Source organism: Lates calcarifer, linkage group LG1 (genome assembly GCF_001640805.2).
Source record: "Lates calcarifer isolate ASB-BC8 linkage group LG1, TLL_Latcal_v3, whole genome shotgun sequence".
NCBI classification, from domain to species: Eukaryota; Metazoa; Chordata; class Actinopteri; family Centropomidae; genus Lates; species Lates calcarifer.
This window is the reverse complement of record NC_066833.1, coordinates 15,424,859-15,444,195: the sequence shown is the minus strand read 5'-3', so window position 1 is coordinate 15,444,195 and position 19,337 is coordinate 15,424,859. Positions and strand designations below refer to the sequence as shown.

At 40.6% G+C, this 19,337-nt stretch overlaps 1 protein-coding gene across 5 annotated transcripts in view; it reads left to right on the top strand.

Moving 5' to 3' along the window:
* col4a2 (collagen, type IV, alpha 2) overlaps positions 1–19,337 on the top strand; it is a 53,130-nt gene that overhangs the window by 5,478 nt on the left and 28,315 nt on the right. For all 5 annotated transcript variants that reach the window (XM_051070751.1, XM_051070747.1, XM_018700340.2 and 2 more), the window contains one exon: positions 11,030–11,110. In XM_051070751.1, the coding sequence (XP_050926708.1) occupies positions 11,030–11,110 (81 nt within the window). The remainder of the gene's footprint in view (positions 1–11,029; positions 11,111–19,337) is intronic.

Here is a 19,337-nt window from a genome sequence, read left to right as displayed (position 1 = left end):
CCGTACAATTTTATGGGAAACATCCTGAGCACAGAATTGTGCGAAGAGAAAATAGATTATCCAGAGAAGCTCTCTAAACAGGAAAAGGAAACGGGGTGGAGTTAAATGTGTCAAGAGTTGCTTTACAGCCTTACTGGACCCCACATAGTTTGACTGCTCCAGACAGAGTGTTTACTGAGATGTATTCATTGTGTAAACCAGATCCTGTTCAGCAACATGAAAAAGAGAAGAGAATGTATGTGTGCAAGGACGTGATGGCAGTTTTTTTATTTTAGTAATTTTTCTGTAGCATGAAGATTATTCATTATTTCAGATGACATATGAAATATATTCTGGTCATTTCTCTTATATATACAATCTGTGGGATACGCAGACATAAACACACTAAAGTGTATGTATTACCTATCTATATTTATCTGTAAAGTATTCATGGGCGCCCGCCAATGGACATTTGACGTCACCTTGGCGCTGTGTGGTCTCTGTAGCGTGATCCCATTTCTGAACATGAATCCATGTTCTTTACATTAATGTTCTGCCTTCCGTCACATTACTGCAGCATTACAGTTGATTCAGAGACTTAAGAGCACAACAGTGATTCCACAGGTGCCCGCATTCAGTGTACTGTAGGTCACAAACAGCCAGCTTACTCAGATCCTTTCCCATCAGTCGTTTTGTTGACATAAAAATGTTTTAATGATTTTTTTTTTCACAATTTAGATGTTATAATAATGTGAAAATATGTAAAATATGTTCAATATCCAGGGCAACAGAGAGGTGGGAATACCATGTGGTTTGATTCCATGGATAATCACTGTTCTTGCTTCATTTTCATTCCCAGTGATGTGTGACAGCCTGTGGTCATACACCACACATGTACCACTGCCCTGGTACAACACACACTACAGCAAGTGTGCAGACTCTGATTCGGGACCATATAACAAAACTGACCAGACTTGACATTTGATAATTAGTAATGAACAAAGAGCTTCTCTATCACCTCTCTGGTTTGTGTAAATGTAACTTCCATTTGTAAACTCCAGCAGTTTTAACTGATGTTTATTTGACTTGGAAGTTCGGAAGTAAATTCATTGTGGACATTGTCTCTGGAAAATCCCTATATATATATATATATATATATATATATATATATATATATATATATATATATCCACCCCTGTCCTTTGCCCTTACTCCATCTCACAGTGATTAATGTAGGGACACAGGGGTCCCATCAGGCTGTGCTGAAAGAATTCCAAAGCCTCAGTCCTCCCGGTCCTCCCAGGCCTCAGTCTCTCACTACAGCTCAGTCTCTGACTTCCTTTTATAGCCTCATTCTGGTCCTGGTCTCTATCTCCCCTGTCTTCTGTCCCCTTGCTCTCTCTCCATCTATCTCAAAAAGGGACACTTGGCAGACAGTCTGTCCTCCCTCTCTTTTACTCTTCCTCTCTCAGCTTGTCTCCTTCACATTTCAGCTCTCTCTCCATTTATCCCCCCTCGTGTCGACCTCCTACACGTGCATCTCTGCTCGTCTGTCTCTCCTCAGTAGAAGTCTTCTCAGTGAGCTCAGATGGAAGGATTGTTCCAGCTGTGTTTACACAAAGACCATACGTACTGTTTTCTCACAAAATTACTTAAGGCTTTCTTATGCACTCTTCAACAGGTGCCCGCTTAGTGATTGAATTTCTGGAGTTGTTTGATTTATGGGGGCAGTTACAGACTGGGACTAGTCAAATCCTACAGGTGGTATGGAGGCCCTCCATAATATCAAAACTATGATATGTCATCAAGTAGGGACGTGGCCATTCACTGTTCTCACTGCTGTTAGATTTTTTCTGGACTGTAGACCTACATAGACCATTCATTTCCATCCCAGCTGTGGTCTAATTGATTAGACTGAATTATTTCTTGTTATGGGAAGAATGTTAACAAAGTTAAATGTGCACTCTGTGATAACATGACCGTGTCCAAATTTGCCTTCTCTCTCTCTTTCTCATCCTCAGTCTGACTTTTTTCTCTTTTAGCCATGTTAGTGGCGTGGCTCCATGGATGGCAATGTCTGCTTGTCGGCCTGTCGCCACTTTGGACCTGACTTATCCTGATGTGTCAGAATACTGTGGTTCTTGACCAGATACCTACAGAACTAATGGCATTCTCATCAGCCTGAGCTATACTTACGTTGAGTGCTAATTAGAAAATGTTAGCATGCTAACACACTAAACTAAGATGATGAATATGATGAACATTATACCTTCTTAACATCATCTATTATCATCCATCACTATCTTTACCATTACCACCCTCTCTGTCTCTGGACTCAATCCACACTAATCCTACCATCCTTATCATTTAGTTTGAGGAATTCTACCCAAGTAACTAAATTTAACCTGACTTATCTCATCCTTGATCCCTGTCAGCCCTCAATTTGGATGATTTGTGTTTTGATACCTTGTAAAGACACTGTCTACTCATGCATAGAAATAAATATGGATCCCTGCATCTGGATGTCATTGATCATCTGATTAGAGGGGTGAGCAGAAGCTATCAACATAACAAGGTCTGACAGGTTGGTCTTTTGGCACCACGGACCAGAACAGCTCCATTTAGTTCATTCTGTAGCAGGAAGCCCTGATTAGTAGTGTGGTCCACTGGGAAATGGAGTTGAGTCTCTGTGTGACCTGAGGCCAGTTAAAGGAGAAGGAAGGTCCAGCTGTGTCAGGCCCGGGGCAGAAACCAGAGCTCTGTTTACACTGGAGCTAAACCAGAGGAGCACAGTGGGAGTCACAGTGCTCTGCCCTGCTCCTTCCAGATCCCTCTGCTCTAGTTCATGTTCTCCTTCAAAGTCATCTCCTGCTCTTTGCAGACTGATCCTGTCCCCGTGTCCCTGCATTTCCCTTTCAATACTCCCCCTGCTTTATTTTACATTCCAGGCTATAACATGTTTTTAGTACAAGCTGGTGTGTCATAAAAAAATAATGCTGTTTGTTGTGTAAATTTAATTCAATCAAAAATATAAAATGCTATGAGGAGCAGTCTCTGAATGAAAAAAGAAATAGGCTGATGTGACAAATCACAATAAAAGAACTTAAGTAATATCAATGAAGTATGTGACAGAGCAGATTTTATAAATGTTTCTTAAAAGCTGGATGAGCCTAAAGTAATTTGTTTTGCTCATTTTAGTCCAGGAATACCTCATTTGTTCAGGTTAGAAGTAACTGTGCAGTAAAAGCAAAATTGCAAAATATGAATGAAATAAACCACAACAGCAAAATCAACCCCTGTATTAAGAAAGTGAAATAATGTCATCCCACTAGTAGATTTCTCAACACAATGAGAATGATTACAGGACTCAGTATTTGTCAACAAATCTGTGGCTCAGCTTTGCAGCTCTTTTGTCACCTGCTCTCTGCCTGTTTTTCTTGTCTTGGGGTGTTTTATGAAAGCATAACAGCATTTAAACTCTCCAACAGGAAGTTGGTGGTGGTGTGACAGGAAGCAGAATAAGCTGTGAAGAAGTAATGGTGCAGACAAGCTGTACTGTTTATCACACATGAAATCTGTCAAGTCCATTATAGCCGGCATGAGAATTTCCCTTATCAACCTTAATGGAGGCCTTTGGGATATCTGGTGTTTCATCAGGACATGCCTCAATAAAAACTACACCAGTGCTGTGGCTATGTTTGATGTTTTTCTCTCCTGGCTTCTGTATGTATATGCATGTGTGTGTGTGCGCCTGACTGTTCTGTGAGTTTCTTTGTTTAACAGTTAAAATCTGATTATTTGATTCAATTCTATGCCGTACTATTGCCGGAAGGCAAAGCTGCACAGAAAATAAAACCTCTCCCTCTTGACATGCTGCCCTACTTTTTAAGCGACTTTGACATTTTTTAAAAGCTGGTATTTAGTAGTATGCAGTACCAGTATAATGTATATGGAATAAATTAATAAATAAGTGGATTTTTGAAACGGTTACAGTGGAGATCAAGGATTCTCATGTGCTCTACTTTATCCATCACAGTTTTCTGGATGAATTAAATATCAGTGATGCTTTGCTACGGCAGACTTCCAGATGTATATTGTGAAGAAAACATTTTCTACAGCCCACATGTGAGTCACACAGCAGCAATCACCAGCATGACATGGTCACCAACCCTGCTTTCAACTCTTTTCAGTCCCTGTGTTCACTCACTCACACAGACATTCGCAATTTTATGTTCATATCTTCCCACATGTGCAACTGTTCTCTGAGATAAATGCTAACATCAGCATGCTAACACAGCACTAACATGTTGATTTTTGGGTGCAATGTTTACCATGTTCATCATCTTAGTTTTGCATCTTGGCATTCTAAAATTAAAAGTTCATAAAGTGGCCCTAAAGCTGAAGCTAACTGAGAATGGCATTAGTTTTACATGTATTTAGTAATGAACCAACATATTGGACAAATTGAAAATTTGGCCTGATAATGAAATGTTGAGGGGTCCAAAGTAATTACAGTTTGTCCTGAGGATAACATAAATGTCTGTACCAAATTTCATGACAATCCATCAAACAATTGTTGAGATATTAACACTTCTGTGCTTCCTTGCACATAGTGAATCCTTTCCAGAGATGGTTCTCAGCTGGCAAAGGGAGTGTAACACAGCCAGTGCAGAATCGCTCTTGACCTGACATTGACACAGAGTGCAGATATGCATCACGCAGCATGTTTCCGTCACATATGTGTGTGTTACATGTACAGTTACCGCTCTCACAGCTTCTTGTTGAAAACGGCCAGGTGTTTCAAATTCAACGAACTTGCACTTTTTCTTTGACGTCCACATCATTAGTGTGAAGAAGGGCAGCTGTAACCTTGGCACATCATAAGACTGATAGATGGTCTCATATGCAGTGTATAAATGGGTACACACAGATAGACACTATCAAAATGAAAATGGTGAAAACATACACAAACACACAGAAAAAGCATAAAAATAAAATTAGCTTATTACACATATTTCTCATATTAAATTCTGAGCTCACAATGTAAAGTTGTTATGATTCAAGAAACAATACACATCACATCCTCAGTTTGTTCAAATTACATAAATGTACCCTGTGGGGTATATGACCACAGGTGGTATGATTTCTCAGAGCACTACACTACACTTTTCTACTGATGAGAACAGAAACATAGCAATGCAGTAGCAAAAGATGGAGAAGAAGAAGCAGTGAGTGATATAGTTGGCTCTAATAGCTGTTACCTAAGTTCTAATTTTATGAGGAAATAACCTACCTCTGAATCACCTGTCTGGGGCATGGTTAAGTTGCCAGTATGGTGCATTTCCATGACAAGATTTGCAAGATAAAGTGTGAAGTTGTGCATGAGTAAGATGGTTGCTTTCTGAAAGAAACATCACCGTCATACACAGCGGCTCTGACTCATAGCACACTGACAGATCTAACAGAATAAGAAGCTTAGTTTTTGATCCATACCTGAGACTACACAAAACCTCAAAGTTTGAACACATGAACATACCAGTTCCATTTCTTTGCAAAGGCAGTCCACTTGCTTTGTCTTACATTAACGTAAGAGTTTTGTCAAGGAACTGTCACGATAGTAATACTCAAATTAACCTGGGATGCTTGATTTAATCAGAGTTCCTTTTGTCTAAACACCACAAATTCTCCTGGCAGGATTATGGTGGCATTGGTTTTCCCTTCCTTGCTCCTCTTGAGTCCAAGGGTTAATGGTGTCTTTATGTTTGCTTGTGTCTTTTTAAATTTGGTGGCAAAGGTAACAGCCCTCTGAGGGCTAGTAACAAGGGTATTGGTCATCCTCAGATAAATATCAGGATCAGACATTCCTCTGGGTCAAGGTCAAAGTGGAAAGGTTGCAGGTCAGATCCTTCATTAAGGATGAGCAACGGCCCCTGACAAACAACCCACAGATCAACCACTTATGGTTACAGGTTTTCCTTGTAGTGGGATTTAGTTACTGTTGACTCTAATTCTAACTCTCCTCTGTGTCGTCTGTGTTGTGCTCCTCAGACCAACTGTGTCACCACCAATCTCACATCAAACACTCATCCTGACCTGCAATAGTCTGTGATCTCTGTTCATTTGATACCTCAAACGCAGGAGGGGTCTCACACAAACACTGCTTACGTTGCACTGTGTCGTTTCATGTGTGAAAACTGAGAGACCAGCTCAAAGAGGCAGTTTGTCATTTCTATCACCAGAGGTTCAGAGTGGTTGATTTTCCAAGGATCTGTCTGTGACATCAAGGTTGATCTGTGAATGCTTGGATGTTCAAACAACAGCAAATGAGAAATATTATCCCTGTGACGTGTTTTTTATGTGCTTTTCATTTGTTAATAATCTTTTGGGATGATAGGATGTTTTGGTGAGTAACTTACCAGGGGAGATGTGGAATGTACAGCTGTGTGTCGACACCATGGACTCACATCTGGCTCCTTCTGCTTCTGTGTGTGTGTGTGTTTGTGTGTATTTTAAGCCTTGTTTGCTGTTTGATTTCATAGGAGAGACACTTCACAATGTATTTAGTGGCTTCTGTAATTTTGAACATAGGGATTATATGTCAGTCTTGTCTAATTATTGTAATCATCATTACATGGGTCCCTGATTGCTCTTAATCTCATAAATCCCTCCCATGATCCTTTGGTGTTTGGCCTCTCGAGTGTGGCAGACAAGCTAGAGGCCCAAGCTCTGAGTTGCCTTCTTAGTTGTAACTCATTTCCAAATTTAGAAATTATTCCTCTGCATCTGTATTTATAATTTGCCTTCAGTTTGTTTTGTCTGCATTTGTCTTGTGTTTTTGTCTCGTCATCAGCCTGTTCTCATGGTGGAGATGCTGTGTTGATTTTTGCTGCTTTTGATATTGGCAGGGACTGTTAGGAAGTGGTTATGTCTGTGGTAAGCCTACTGTATACAGTTCATACGGAGCATGGTGAGTCAAGCTGACCACAGACAATCCACACAAACCAACCCTCATCATGTCTGAATATGCTGTACGATGGTGGTACATTGTAAAAGACCGGAGAGCAGTGATTAGTGGTCAACCAATTTATCATTTCTCATTTATCAAGGCAAAATGACAAACATTTGCTTGTTCCAACATATTAAATGGAGACTTTGCTAATTTTCTCAGTTTCATATCAATACATCTGATGAATAAACAATTATGCTATTGAGCAAAAAATAAATGACTAACTTGATTGCAGCAGATGAGATGCTTCCATATGGGACAACCCCTAAGACAAAAGGAAACACTCAGTATTTATTGTCATTATTAATTAACCTATTCAAAGCAACTTACGCCAAGAAGAAAAAAATCTTGGTTTAGATCTGTGTGTGATGTTATGAAAGATATCTGACTTATGGTTATGGAAAATATTCATTTCCGAATATTATAGTGACTATATATTATAGTCACTATAATATTCGGAAATGAATATTATGACTTACAACTGTCAGCCAATCAGAAACTGAGATGCTTATGAGGTCAAGGATCATCATTACCTGGAGGTTACACCACAAAATAGTTTGATGTTATAGTACTTTAGTAGTTGCTGCAGCCCCTTTCTTGGTCTTGGTATGACAGTATACTCCAAACTGTCCTGACATACAGTACAGTAGGCAATAATGGAATAATGGACTAGCTGTCCATTACTGTCTTGTAACAGACACCTAAATGTGCATTATTATTATTATTATTATCAATGGCGTATGAAAGCATCTGTATCTATTTTTATTGATAAAAAGAATGTCATTAATAACCAGAGCTCACTGCACCACGTGTTTTCTCTATCCACAAAGCCAAAGAAATCCTCCATATTTCTCTCTAATCACATTAATAACTATAATGTATGTGTGTGTGTGTGTGTGTGTGTGTGTATCAGCAGGAGGAGCATGAGAAAGAGTGTTGTTTACCCAGCTGGTTTTATTTCATTTACTGTACAATGTACTGAAGGAGGCAGTGCAGATTCAGAGTGAGGCACCGGTGCGGCCATTAAGAGCAGGGAGGCAACAAAAACAACATTTCTCATTAAGAGAGGCATTAATCTGACCACTGTAGCTTGAAGAACGTGTACACTCCTAAGAACTCACGGTGTAGGTTATCTTCACACAGCACTTTGTCACAGTTCAATGAGTTATTCAGTGAAGCGCTGGCAGGTAATGATAGATGTAAAATACAAAAATGTGAAATGGCCTGCATATAGGTACTCCTATAGATACACACATGGCTAAGGCTACTGTACTGAACTATCTGAAGTCTAACAGAGTAAACAAGTGTATTTTTCCTACATGTTGTGTGGTAGACCTCCTCTTAATGAAGCCCCTCTTAACTGTATTTCACATTAACACTTATTCTCCCCTTGCAACTCTGTAATGACAGACACACTCCAGACACACTTTAAAACCAACTTGGAAAGAGAGGAATAGATTTTATTTTGGTTCAGAAGACACCATGTTGGCTCTATTAGGAAAACAGCACATTGTTGCTTGAACAGGCTTAGCCTATTTTTCTACTACATCTCTATAGAAAATGTTTTATTTCTCCTCTGTTACGTGTGTGTGGTCTGAGTGATGCACACAACTGCACAGTTTAATGTATATATGAGTCGTGTAAAAGGCATGTTTACATCTGTGCACATGATCTCAAATTTTGAAATAGAGCAGAGTACTTGAGAAGATCCCCCAGGCCGCTGAAGGTAGTTCAGAGGACATAAAAGATGATCTCCACTAAAGACTCACATTGTAAACAAGAGGCCACAGATGAACAATCACAGCAAATCAGATCCTGTGTGGGAGCCAGGCCTCTTTCCTTATAGCTTCATATAGCTTCAGATTTATGGTAATCATTTGTAGGACCCTATGTGGTGGTGCTAGGTGGTCTGGATTCATTTGTCTCTCCCATCAGAGAAAATGAATTAAGGTAAAAAGCAAAAGTGTATTTACCTTGGTCTGGGCCAATTGAACCAAACTGTGAAGTGTGAAAGAAAGAAGGAAATAGCAAATGGTTGGTTTATCAGACAGCAAGTTCATTAACATTTGACTGTTTTTTTCATGATGATCTATGCTGTTTGTTGAATGTGCACCCACACATTATCATCTAATTAGTTTCCAAGGTGTACCGCAGCTATGGAAAAGAGTGGGTTATTGTGTTGGGCGGGTGGAGAAAACAGGATGCTGCAGCACAATCCTATTGTCCTCTGCTGAAACAGCCATAAGCTATTTTGAACCTGTAAACTGTGAAGCTGAATTGATGGTGCATTGCTCCGTGATGTGTAATTGCCTTTATGGGAGCCATTCCCTTGTGTGTCTGTCCGGAGATGACGCAGTCTATTGTCTGAGTTTTGGATTTCCACCTCAATGTGGAGAAAGGTCTTGCTGTTACTCTGTTACACCCTTATTGGGATGATGTGACCTTCCTTTTTTTGTCTCAGTCTCCAGAAACTGAAGTGTTGCCAAAGTGTGCACAGAGAGGATCCTCACTTTGGAAAAACCCCTTTCAAAATTATGGGCATAAGTAAAGAATGTTGTTTGTGGACAGAGTGAGTCTGCCACCATAAAACCCATCACAGCATGTTGTAGCTATATCAAACAGCAGTTTGAAAGGCACCCCTCAGATCCACTGATAGTTAACAAAGAAATGCAGGCTTGTGCATTCCATAAGGGCAGGGAAGAGGGTCTTTTTTGTGGTGGAGATAGGGGATCATTAAAGGACGACGTCTGTATGGTTAAAAGACAGTCTTTGTGTGTGAGGATGGTCTCAATGTGGCCTTTGTCAGTGGGACTGCTGCGATCTGCTGTCAAAATGAGGAGGGAGAATTATTCTGATTCTTTATCAGCCACACTGTTGCCACTGTAGGCATAAAGTGGTCATTTTGATTTTTTTTTTTTAACAAGGGAGAGGGGAGGGTGTTGAGGAATTTGCTGCCTAAGCAAGCTATGGTATGGCTGTGTAGGTGGAGGACGTAGGCCAACACAGGGCAGGGATGTCACACGCACAGCTACATGGAGCCTGGAGCCTCTCTGCACATCTCTATTCAGTTTTACTGAATTGAAACACTCACTGATTAATCTGCAGATCTTGTAAAAGAACATTAGATCAGCGATACATTAATTCCAGAAATGACATTGATGTTGATGTCTGTTTTGCAGTATTGAAGGTGAAGGCTCTTAAAACATTATGTGTTATGCATCTACTGTTTTTTATAAATGTTTCAAATTTTCCTTCTGCTCCTGATGAGTAAGAAATGTGGTCAAATGTGGCAAAGGATCCAAAGGGAGTAGGTTCAGCTTGGATTTTAGATGTGATATTCATTTGATAAACCGCACAGAAGTTCTACATGACTCCATTTTGTCTTAATTAACGACTCCAGCTCTCTCAGATAGCTTAGGGCCTTGACACCTCTGACCTGTGGGTTGGGAAATCTCCTTTGTGTGACTGCTTGCTTTGATCATGTTATGTCCACGCTGACCTCCATGGGCATGTGTGTGTGTACTTGTGTGATGTCTAGCACAAATCAGACTATGATGGTGGGTGGTTTTTGTTGGTATGCAGACATCCAAAGACAAATTGTCCCTGTCAGAGGCAGGGCCCAGCCTCTCTGATGAATGGGACTTTCATGGTCAAATGGCTGGACGACCGTCATGAGTCATTGCAGCCGCATCCAAAGCATCCTTTCTGCACACTAGCCCCATGTACTCAACAGTGTAGACAGCGCTGCAACAGTCATCTGCACTCATGCAACAGAGCCGCAGGCATAAACAACAAGTGTATTCACAATCCACTGTGTAAACAAACACAGGCGGTCACACCTACAGTACTCTACAATTTACCCCACACTGTGCCCCATGTAAGGCACAAAAAAGAAGGCAAGCTACCAAATGTACACATACCTCTCCAGTATTTATGCACATTAAGTGTTCAGCAAATTGTTAGTTTTCTGTATATTTGACCTCTATACCCTGACCTCTAAAAGCCCATCTCTGACCTCTGTGTTGTCTCTTTTGTGTCTGACAGGGTGGGAAGAAGCACAGTGGCCCCTGTGGAGGAAGAGACTGTAGCGGAGAATGTAAATGTTTCCCAGAGAAGGGTGCCAGGGTAAGTCCAAAACTGTAACTTCTGTTCCAAATAGCTCTGTAAACACCCATCTCTATTTCTTTCCCCCTCTCTTTCTTAAGCTCTGTGTTAACCAGCTCTTGCTCTTGGTTTTCAGTCTGGAGTACCAAATAAGGCCATGATCACACATGATGCCTTCGAAATGCCCCTGCAAATTCTGATTTCCATAACCCGGCTGCCGAAGTTTTTCTGCTAGGCTTATCCTTTAAACCCAAGGAGAGCACCCATGCTGCTTTTATTTATACCACTTGTCACTCCATGTTAGCTGTAGCTGATGCTAAATAGCTGTAGCTGAATAACAATCAGAATGATGTAATGATCCTTGTCCCATGAGCTTAGTTGTCTCTGTTACAGACGCAGCTCAGCAGCGTCATGTCTTATCATGGCCTAAAGCTCTTTTGTGGAATGATGTGAACATGTGAGTCTGACATAGGCATCCAGCCGCAATGGAAGACTGTGCTGTTGAAACTCATTAGTTTGAAGTATGCATCACACTTTGTTACAGTTAAAGTGATGAAGTTCAAAACATCAAGCACTGTAAAAGAGGAGGTCTGAGTGGAGGGAGTGTCTGGAGTGTGGGAGACCAATTAGGCAGAGGAATGAAAGACAGAAAAACGAGAGAGGGATCCTATGCCAGGGTTCTTAAATCAGAGAGACAGACATAGACTAAACATGCTGAGATAACAAGCTTAGAGTGAGTGACTGGGGTTCTGCATGACTAAAACTGATTTTGGCTTCAGACATGTGCTGCACAGATCATCAGATAGTTGGACTGGGGTTCCACATAGTTTTAGGAGTGAAAATAAGTAGGGTTTTATTTGTTCTGCAAAGTCTTTCTTTTCAAAGATGAAACATGCTTTAAATAGGGAGATAGAAAAGTGGTTCCTGGGTAATGTAAGCTTATACATGCTTGTAGATGAGCTGACATAAATACCTCCAAAATTTCAGTTACACACTAAGCTTACTTGTAGTACTTCTTGTACCTGTACCTAACTGTGTGGGAGGTGACTTTATTTATGCATATGTTCACACAAAGTATCTGCTTGGAGAGAGAACTGAAGGCAGTAAATCTGATTTTAAAGTCACTGTTTATCTGCTGCGAATAAAACCACTGACAATATCTTGTAAAACAGCAGCTGTGCAAAACAATAGGAAAAATACCAAAGTAACAATAAGAGATCTACAGCACATATATACATACAGAACATTTAGTTTTGCTACCTTCCGTACATTTTGAAGACAAACCTTCTGCAGCAAAATTGGCCAGTTTCCTTTGTTTCTCTTACCTTTTAAAAAGTGCTCATAGGAACTATAAATGTCTCAGTTCAGCAGTGTGATGTGGTAAAGTCAAGGACTCAAATTGTCTCTCATAAAAATCCCTGCCTACCAGAGGAACGGCTCCTGAGGGAGACATTCTTAAAAAATGCAGAGGTGAAGACAGGATTGGTCTAGCAACTGTACTTTGGCATGCGATAAGAATTTACCAGACCAACTTTACAGTAGGTCTGACTCTTGACCCGCATGCTGGCTGTGGATACAGGAAACCCCTTAAGGAGGAAAAGAGAGAGAGAGACAGAGAAAGGAAGTTCCACATGCCACATCTGAAGGATGCAAAAGACTGATCACAAGGTCAGCAGACCACCTTTTGCTTCCTCCTCTCCTCTTTCACTCTCTCTCTGCGTCAGCCGCACGTGAAGGAAGGAATTTTGATTATTCAATTATGACGTGACAAGGACAGTGCCAAAAAAGTTATTACACGGTCAGACCTTGGCATCATTTGTGCTCTGTCTATGAAAACAAGAGAAGATAGAAGGAAAAACAAACTCTGGTCATAGGTCCTCCATTTTTTTTATACGTCCAGTCTGCTGAAGATGAATTGTAAACACATTTATCGCACACACTGATTCGACTTTTAGACTTTTTCTCACTGGAAGATAAGACTTTCTGAGAAGCCAGGCATTATAAATTTGTTTTTGTCAGTTGTGGCCTCTGATGTATTGCATGCATATTTAAGCTGTTAATTTTCCAAAGCCTAAGAGTCTAGTGTATAATATGATCCAACTAAAATTTTCCCCCTATATGCATCACCCAACAGATGTACTTGTTTGCAAATGCAATGGAAACCAAGATGGATCATCACAGATGTGTTCATCCCTCTGTCTCCTTTGCTTTATGTCTATCTCCTGTCTTTCCAAATCTTTCCCCCTGAGGAGAGTCATGGCGATGAACTCCTCACTGAATGGGTCAAACTGATCCTTCACAGCTGCCTGGATTTGTTGAGACTTGACACAGCTGTGGTGATTCGGTGATGGTTGTTAATCGGTAAATGGTGGCTGTGGACATGTCAGCATCTTGGCTCAGCTGCTCTGTGAAGTGGTAGGATTCATCATTGTCCACCACTGTGAGAAGTGTAAGGGAGCAGTTTTAAATAAATGTGTTTTTTTAATGATTTTTATATTAATAATGAATAAAATGCCTACGGAGTTTGTTGTTTCCCAAAGTGATGAACCCACAGATAATTATCACCAACTCAGCCATTCTCCTCAGTATTTCACTGACTTTCAGCTCACTGTCTTTGTTTTCTGGCCCAAAACATTCCTGTTAACTGTACTCTGCCTGTTTAGCACCAAACAGTCAATAGACACAGTTTGTGGCTCCCCGGTGAACCTAGTGGAGCATTTAGTAGCTACAGCCAGATGTTTGCCGTAGGGGTTGGTGGCTAAAATGAGACTGAATATTGGACTTTCATTCATTAGGTGGCCAGAAACATGACTCAAATAAATGCTAATGTTGCTCTGTGTCCACTGGATGTGTGTACAAGCAACTATTTGCTTACACATTCACTGTAACTTTAAAAGGTGATAATATGTCAGTATTGTGTTCACAACTTGGCCAAAAAAAACAATTAAATCAATGAAAAGTGTTTTTGTTTTTTTGTTTTTTGAAAATGAAAATACAAGATGTGAGCATTACAGGCAGAAAAGGGAAAGAATAATGTTTCAGTGAAAACAGGGTCACATGAGGTACTTCGTGAATGAATGCGAGATTCATTCTCTCAAATAGTCACCATGATAGAGAAAGTGAGATGTTAAGTGTGAAGATGGATACAAGTCTGAACAGATGCGAGAGACAGACAGAGCGAGCGTGAGAGAGACTGGAAGAATGAACTGGATTGTTTGGTGGGGACTAAATATGTTAATTTCATGGGGTTTTCTGCTTTAGGGGGAGAGCAGAGATTTGGCAAGCTGACATCCTCCATACTTACCACCCACTTCCCAGGCAGAGAGTGCATTGAAGGCGTGCAGAAAAATATCAAGCTCCCCAAAGTATACTCAATAAAGTCGTCATTGTTCTTCTGCATCATTAGTGGATTGGACTCATGAGACTGGTCATAAAAAGGGAGAACAATCACCTTAAAACGAGAAAATGAATTAGGTGCACAAAGCATCTGAAGTAGTTCACAAGACTGCACTTTATAGCTGAGGAACATGGGCCAAGTGTTGCCAAGTAAAGGGATGAGAATCCTGAGAGCTGTAAGTGAGGTTTATGGTCTGTAAAGCATAAAAAAACCAAGGCAGCATGAGAAACTGAACACAAGGTACCCTGCGTCCTCACCAGAAAACATGTTTAGGAGATCAATGCTGCCCTTTGTTGCTGGGAGTCTTTCCGTCTTCAGTTCTCAGAAACAGGGAGCGGCGCCAGGTTTTATAGAGAAAAAGAAACTTTGGATTGGATTTTTGGAAACAGTAGTGTCCTTCTACGTGAGCTCACTGTCTCTTTTCATCCTATACAGTGGACATGATGAGATTAAAAAAAAGAGAGAAAAAGACAGAGAGGATATGTTAGGAAGAGAGAGATAATGCAGGTTTTCAGGCACTGTTAGAGACACTGTGCAGATGGAGAGATGCTGTCCTTTCCACCATGGGAAAAAGCCACCACAGCTGATGAAGAAGAGGAAATGACACACATCTCAGGAAGCTGAGCACAATGACAGTCCACTGATCTTTTTTTAATATAGACGGCCTCTGTTTTTGTGGGAACAAGATTGTCTGTGTGTTTGGCTGTAGCTATTAATGGCAAAGATTTCCTTGTTCCATAAAAACAAGTCTATACCTACATTCTGAATCCAGTATCCATGACCACCACGTACTTTCCTCTCTCCTCAGGGACAGGATAACAGAACCAAGAGGAATGCTGTAGGGTTAGGAAAGATCAAATACCCTGCTGAATGTAGTGTTTTCACCAGAGGGTGGAAGCCATGTACTGATGGTTTTCAGGTTTTGACCTTGTTTGGAGGATCATAACCTCATTTTACAACTCCTCAATGTATAAAACCTTGTCAAAGCAAATCCTAAAACTTACAAATGCCTGACATTCATGGTAAAGCAAGATAATTTTCTTACTCCCTGAAGACTTTTCTATCTGACAGTAGTGAAATGCACGCAGAGCAGACTTTTTTTGCCGCAGCAAACCTTCGGAAAATGGACAAAATGCACAATTGTGTCCATGAAATAAACTCTTTCTAGCTCTTGAACTTCAGGTTGAACTCTTCTGATTAGAGCATTTGCATCTGTGGTCACTAACTTCTATCAAACATGATTTATCTCCCCGATAGAAACTAATTGTCTGACAGTAGAGGAAGACCGATAAGTTAGTGATTTGATTTGTTGGCACTATCAGCGTGCCAGTTTGTATGAGGGGCATCACATGTAAAACATTATGTGTAATGGCAGTTTTAAGCCCCTTGTTCCAAACCTGCAATCAGCAGCTCTCCCCTGACCCTGACCTTGACCCTGACTGGGCTTGTCAAGGAAGAACTACCAACTGTAGAGAGAAGATGATGTGCATGTGTGTGTGAGTGGAAGGGAGGGGAGGGTGGTTACAAACCTGCTGCTATCACTAAAACTCTTGGATGGGAGGATTTTCTTTTCCTAAGATTGTTGGAGAGAGGAATTCAGCGGGGATCACAGGCTGGCTTTGTCCTTTGAGAGAGTTAAAGCTGTGGAGCAGTGGGACATGTCTGGGGAGATGCTTAGACAGACACTAACCAGCTGTGTGTGCTAATCCACCACAACAAAGTACCAGGCAAAAGATGGAGGGAAATATCATCAGTAGCGTCGGTTGCTATCTCAGCCACTGTGTGAAGCTGTTACAAGTCATGCTTAGAAGAAACACAAACACTTAACCAGCCTGTTAAATCTCCACACCTCACACATTCCTCATGTGGCTTGTTTTGGTCTCACTATTACTGTTAGGCTCAGAACTGTCTGCACGCCGAACACACAGATCAAGCAGCAAAGAAACAATAAGCACGATAATAACAAAAATATATTGTTGAGAAGGTTACAAAGAACTTCAAACAGTTGAAACTGTACTTTAAAACAGTAGAGTAGCAGCTGAGCAAGGGTTTATGCAACTGTAATGATCATAGAAGTGAACACTGTGAAATAAGTATACCTACTTGCCTTCTAACCTTTTTCTTTTTGGCAACTTGCAGACAACAACCTTTAATCACATCAGTATTACCAATTATAGAATCTCTGTTAATGTGAACCACAAACAGTTTATTTAAACATCCAGCAAACAGAGCAACATTATCATTCATTTGGAGTCATGTTTCTGACCACCTGACAATTTCCACTCTGCTTTTAGCTCTGTTTTGGTTTCCACCAGTTCCTGAAAAAATATATCTTGGTCTTTAGGTGCTAAATGCTCCATCTGATAGTCTGTCTGTCTGCTGTTTGGTGTATTATAGATAGCGTAAGGTTTATCAGAACATTTTTTTGCTGAAAGCAGCTGCCTCCTGCATCACCGAAAGTAATGAAAGTAGTGAAATATGTGCATTCCCCTTGACTTAGAAACTGAACGTCACAAGATCACCTCATATTTCTCCAATGACATAGTCGTCTGCCTCTACAGTCAAAAGAAATTCCTTTCCCCATCCCTTTCTCTTTTTTTTCCGCTACTGTCAAAGCCGACTTTGACCCGCTGCCCTGCACTCGGCTGTGGTCCAGCTTTAAGAGCCAATAAAAGTGGCTCACTCTCACATTTAAGATGATGGGTGCTGTTTTGGAACAAGAGGACTATTGTTGTTGCAGACAAAGGAGCATCTCTTTTTAAACGACACACACACACACACACAAACATAGGGGAACACACACAAATGGCCATACTATTACTAAAGATGAGGTAATTATAAAGTACTTAAGTCATGGAAGAGAATATTTACCATTAACTATGTTCTCCCAAACAGAACAGTTTTTCTTAAAAAAAAAAAAAAAAAAAAGCCCATTCAAGACTGATGTACTCACGCCATGTGATCTGCCTGATGATAGCAGTCTGGATACAGATGGTAACACAAGACCAGTGTCTGCTGTAAAAATACATACAAGGTCACAGAAATACTGGACTCCTGAATGACTGTACCATCAGTGGCTGTAACTAGTCTGTTTTCTGTGTTGATTTTCCTTTCAGGCCGTAGGTTAATGTTAGCAGCTCTGTCCTGCTCTTTTTTGGATTTTGAGAAGTTCACACTCCACTTGTTTCCAGAGGTAGAGTTATGTTTGCAAAAATAAGTCTTCATCCTAAAAGCCTTGATTTTTGTTACCTTGAAAGTGAAAACAACTTCACAACTAAAATCTAAACTTAACCTTGATTATCATTCAATGAACCTTGATGCTGTCATCATCACATTATCTACCTTACAGCAGGAAAACAGACTAGTTACAGCCACTGATGGTACAGTCATTCAGGAGTCCAGTATTTCTGTGACCTTGTATGTATTTTTACAGCAGACACTGGTCTTGTGTTACCATCTGTATCCAGACTGCTATCATCAGGCTGATCACATGGCGTGAGTTTAACTGAGGACAAATGAATTTAACAAAGATCAAGATGACTAGAAAAAGCCTGAGATATTGTGTTTCATGTTGTGGCTGGGACGTTGTTGCCCCATGGGACTTAATCACACTTTAGCCCTGGTCACTGAGAAATATGGCAATAAGCTCCTTTTATGTCCTGTAACAAGCTGGAGCTGTTTCCTCATTATTCTCCTGTGGACACATTCTGTTGCCAGTTCAATCCATCTCCCTCTCCCAAAACACACACAGACACACACCGTGTTTTCCACATCAATCATTTGTGTCTGCTCTGTATTCTCACAATAGGAAAGCTGGGCAAACAGGGTGTTAACACAGTTCATCCTCATGCACATTTGAATTTGATTTGCAGACAGCAGTCAGGAAAAGTTATGGTCGACAAAGAGGGTGCTCAAAGCTGTAGGAAAAATGTGACCATAGTTTTGGGTCACCACAGCAACGGCATGTGTTTCCCATCAGGCCTTGTTGTGAAACTACATATGGGGGTGGCAGCAAAGGAAACAATTAGACCTCCTCTAAATCCTCTCATATTTATACCACTTCTTCAAAGACATGTTTTCAGTGCAGACGCTTTTCTCAGGAGCAGAGATCTTGCATAAGAGTGGTGCAACATTTGGTCATTTTGAAATGTTGTGTAGTTTGTGACTAAACCACCACCCTCAGTTTGACACGTCAACTTGATGATACATACATGTACATTACATACAGTATATTCAACATAATCACCCCATTCATTCAGTCAGTCACCATATACAGTACATGCACAGACCTTTGCCCTGATTTACCTCCTCTCCCCAAACCATCGAGGAATGTGTATTGCAGCTGGAATGGCAGTGGGTGTTGTATCCCCATGTGGGAAAATGAAAAAGTTTTCCAGGCTGGCAAAATTGGACTGTGGTCTGGGCCAGCTGGATGGGTCATGGGGTGTGGAAAGAGACCTTGAGGATTACATGGGTATCCCTGACACTAATGTGACTGGCTGAAGTCCATGTCAAACAGGGCCAACATCACAGCTGAGCATTTGACTATAAATCTAATTTTCCAAACTTGGATCTTCCCATGGCTGTGTGTTGTTTAATTTTTTTTAGCCATTTGTACAGCAGTTTGTAATGAATAGCACTGCAACTAACTCTTATTTTCATTATTGAAAAATTTCAGCCAAATAAACTGAGTGATTGTAGGAATAGTGGATTTGGTCCGTCCACCACTTTAGTCCAGACTAAAATATTTTAAAAATTTAATGGATAACTATACTCATGGTCCCCAGAAGATGGATCCTAATGACTGTGGTGAACCTGAATATTGCAGACATTACTTGCTAATCATCAACA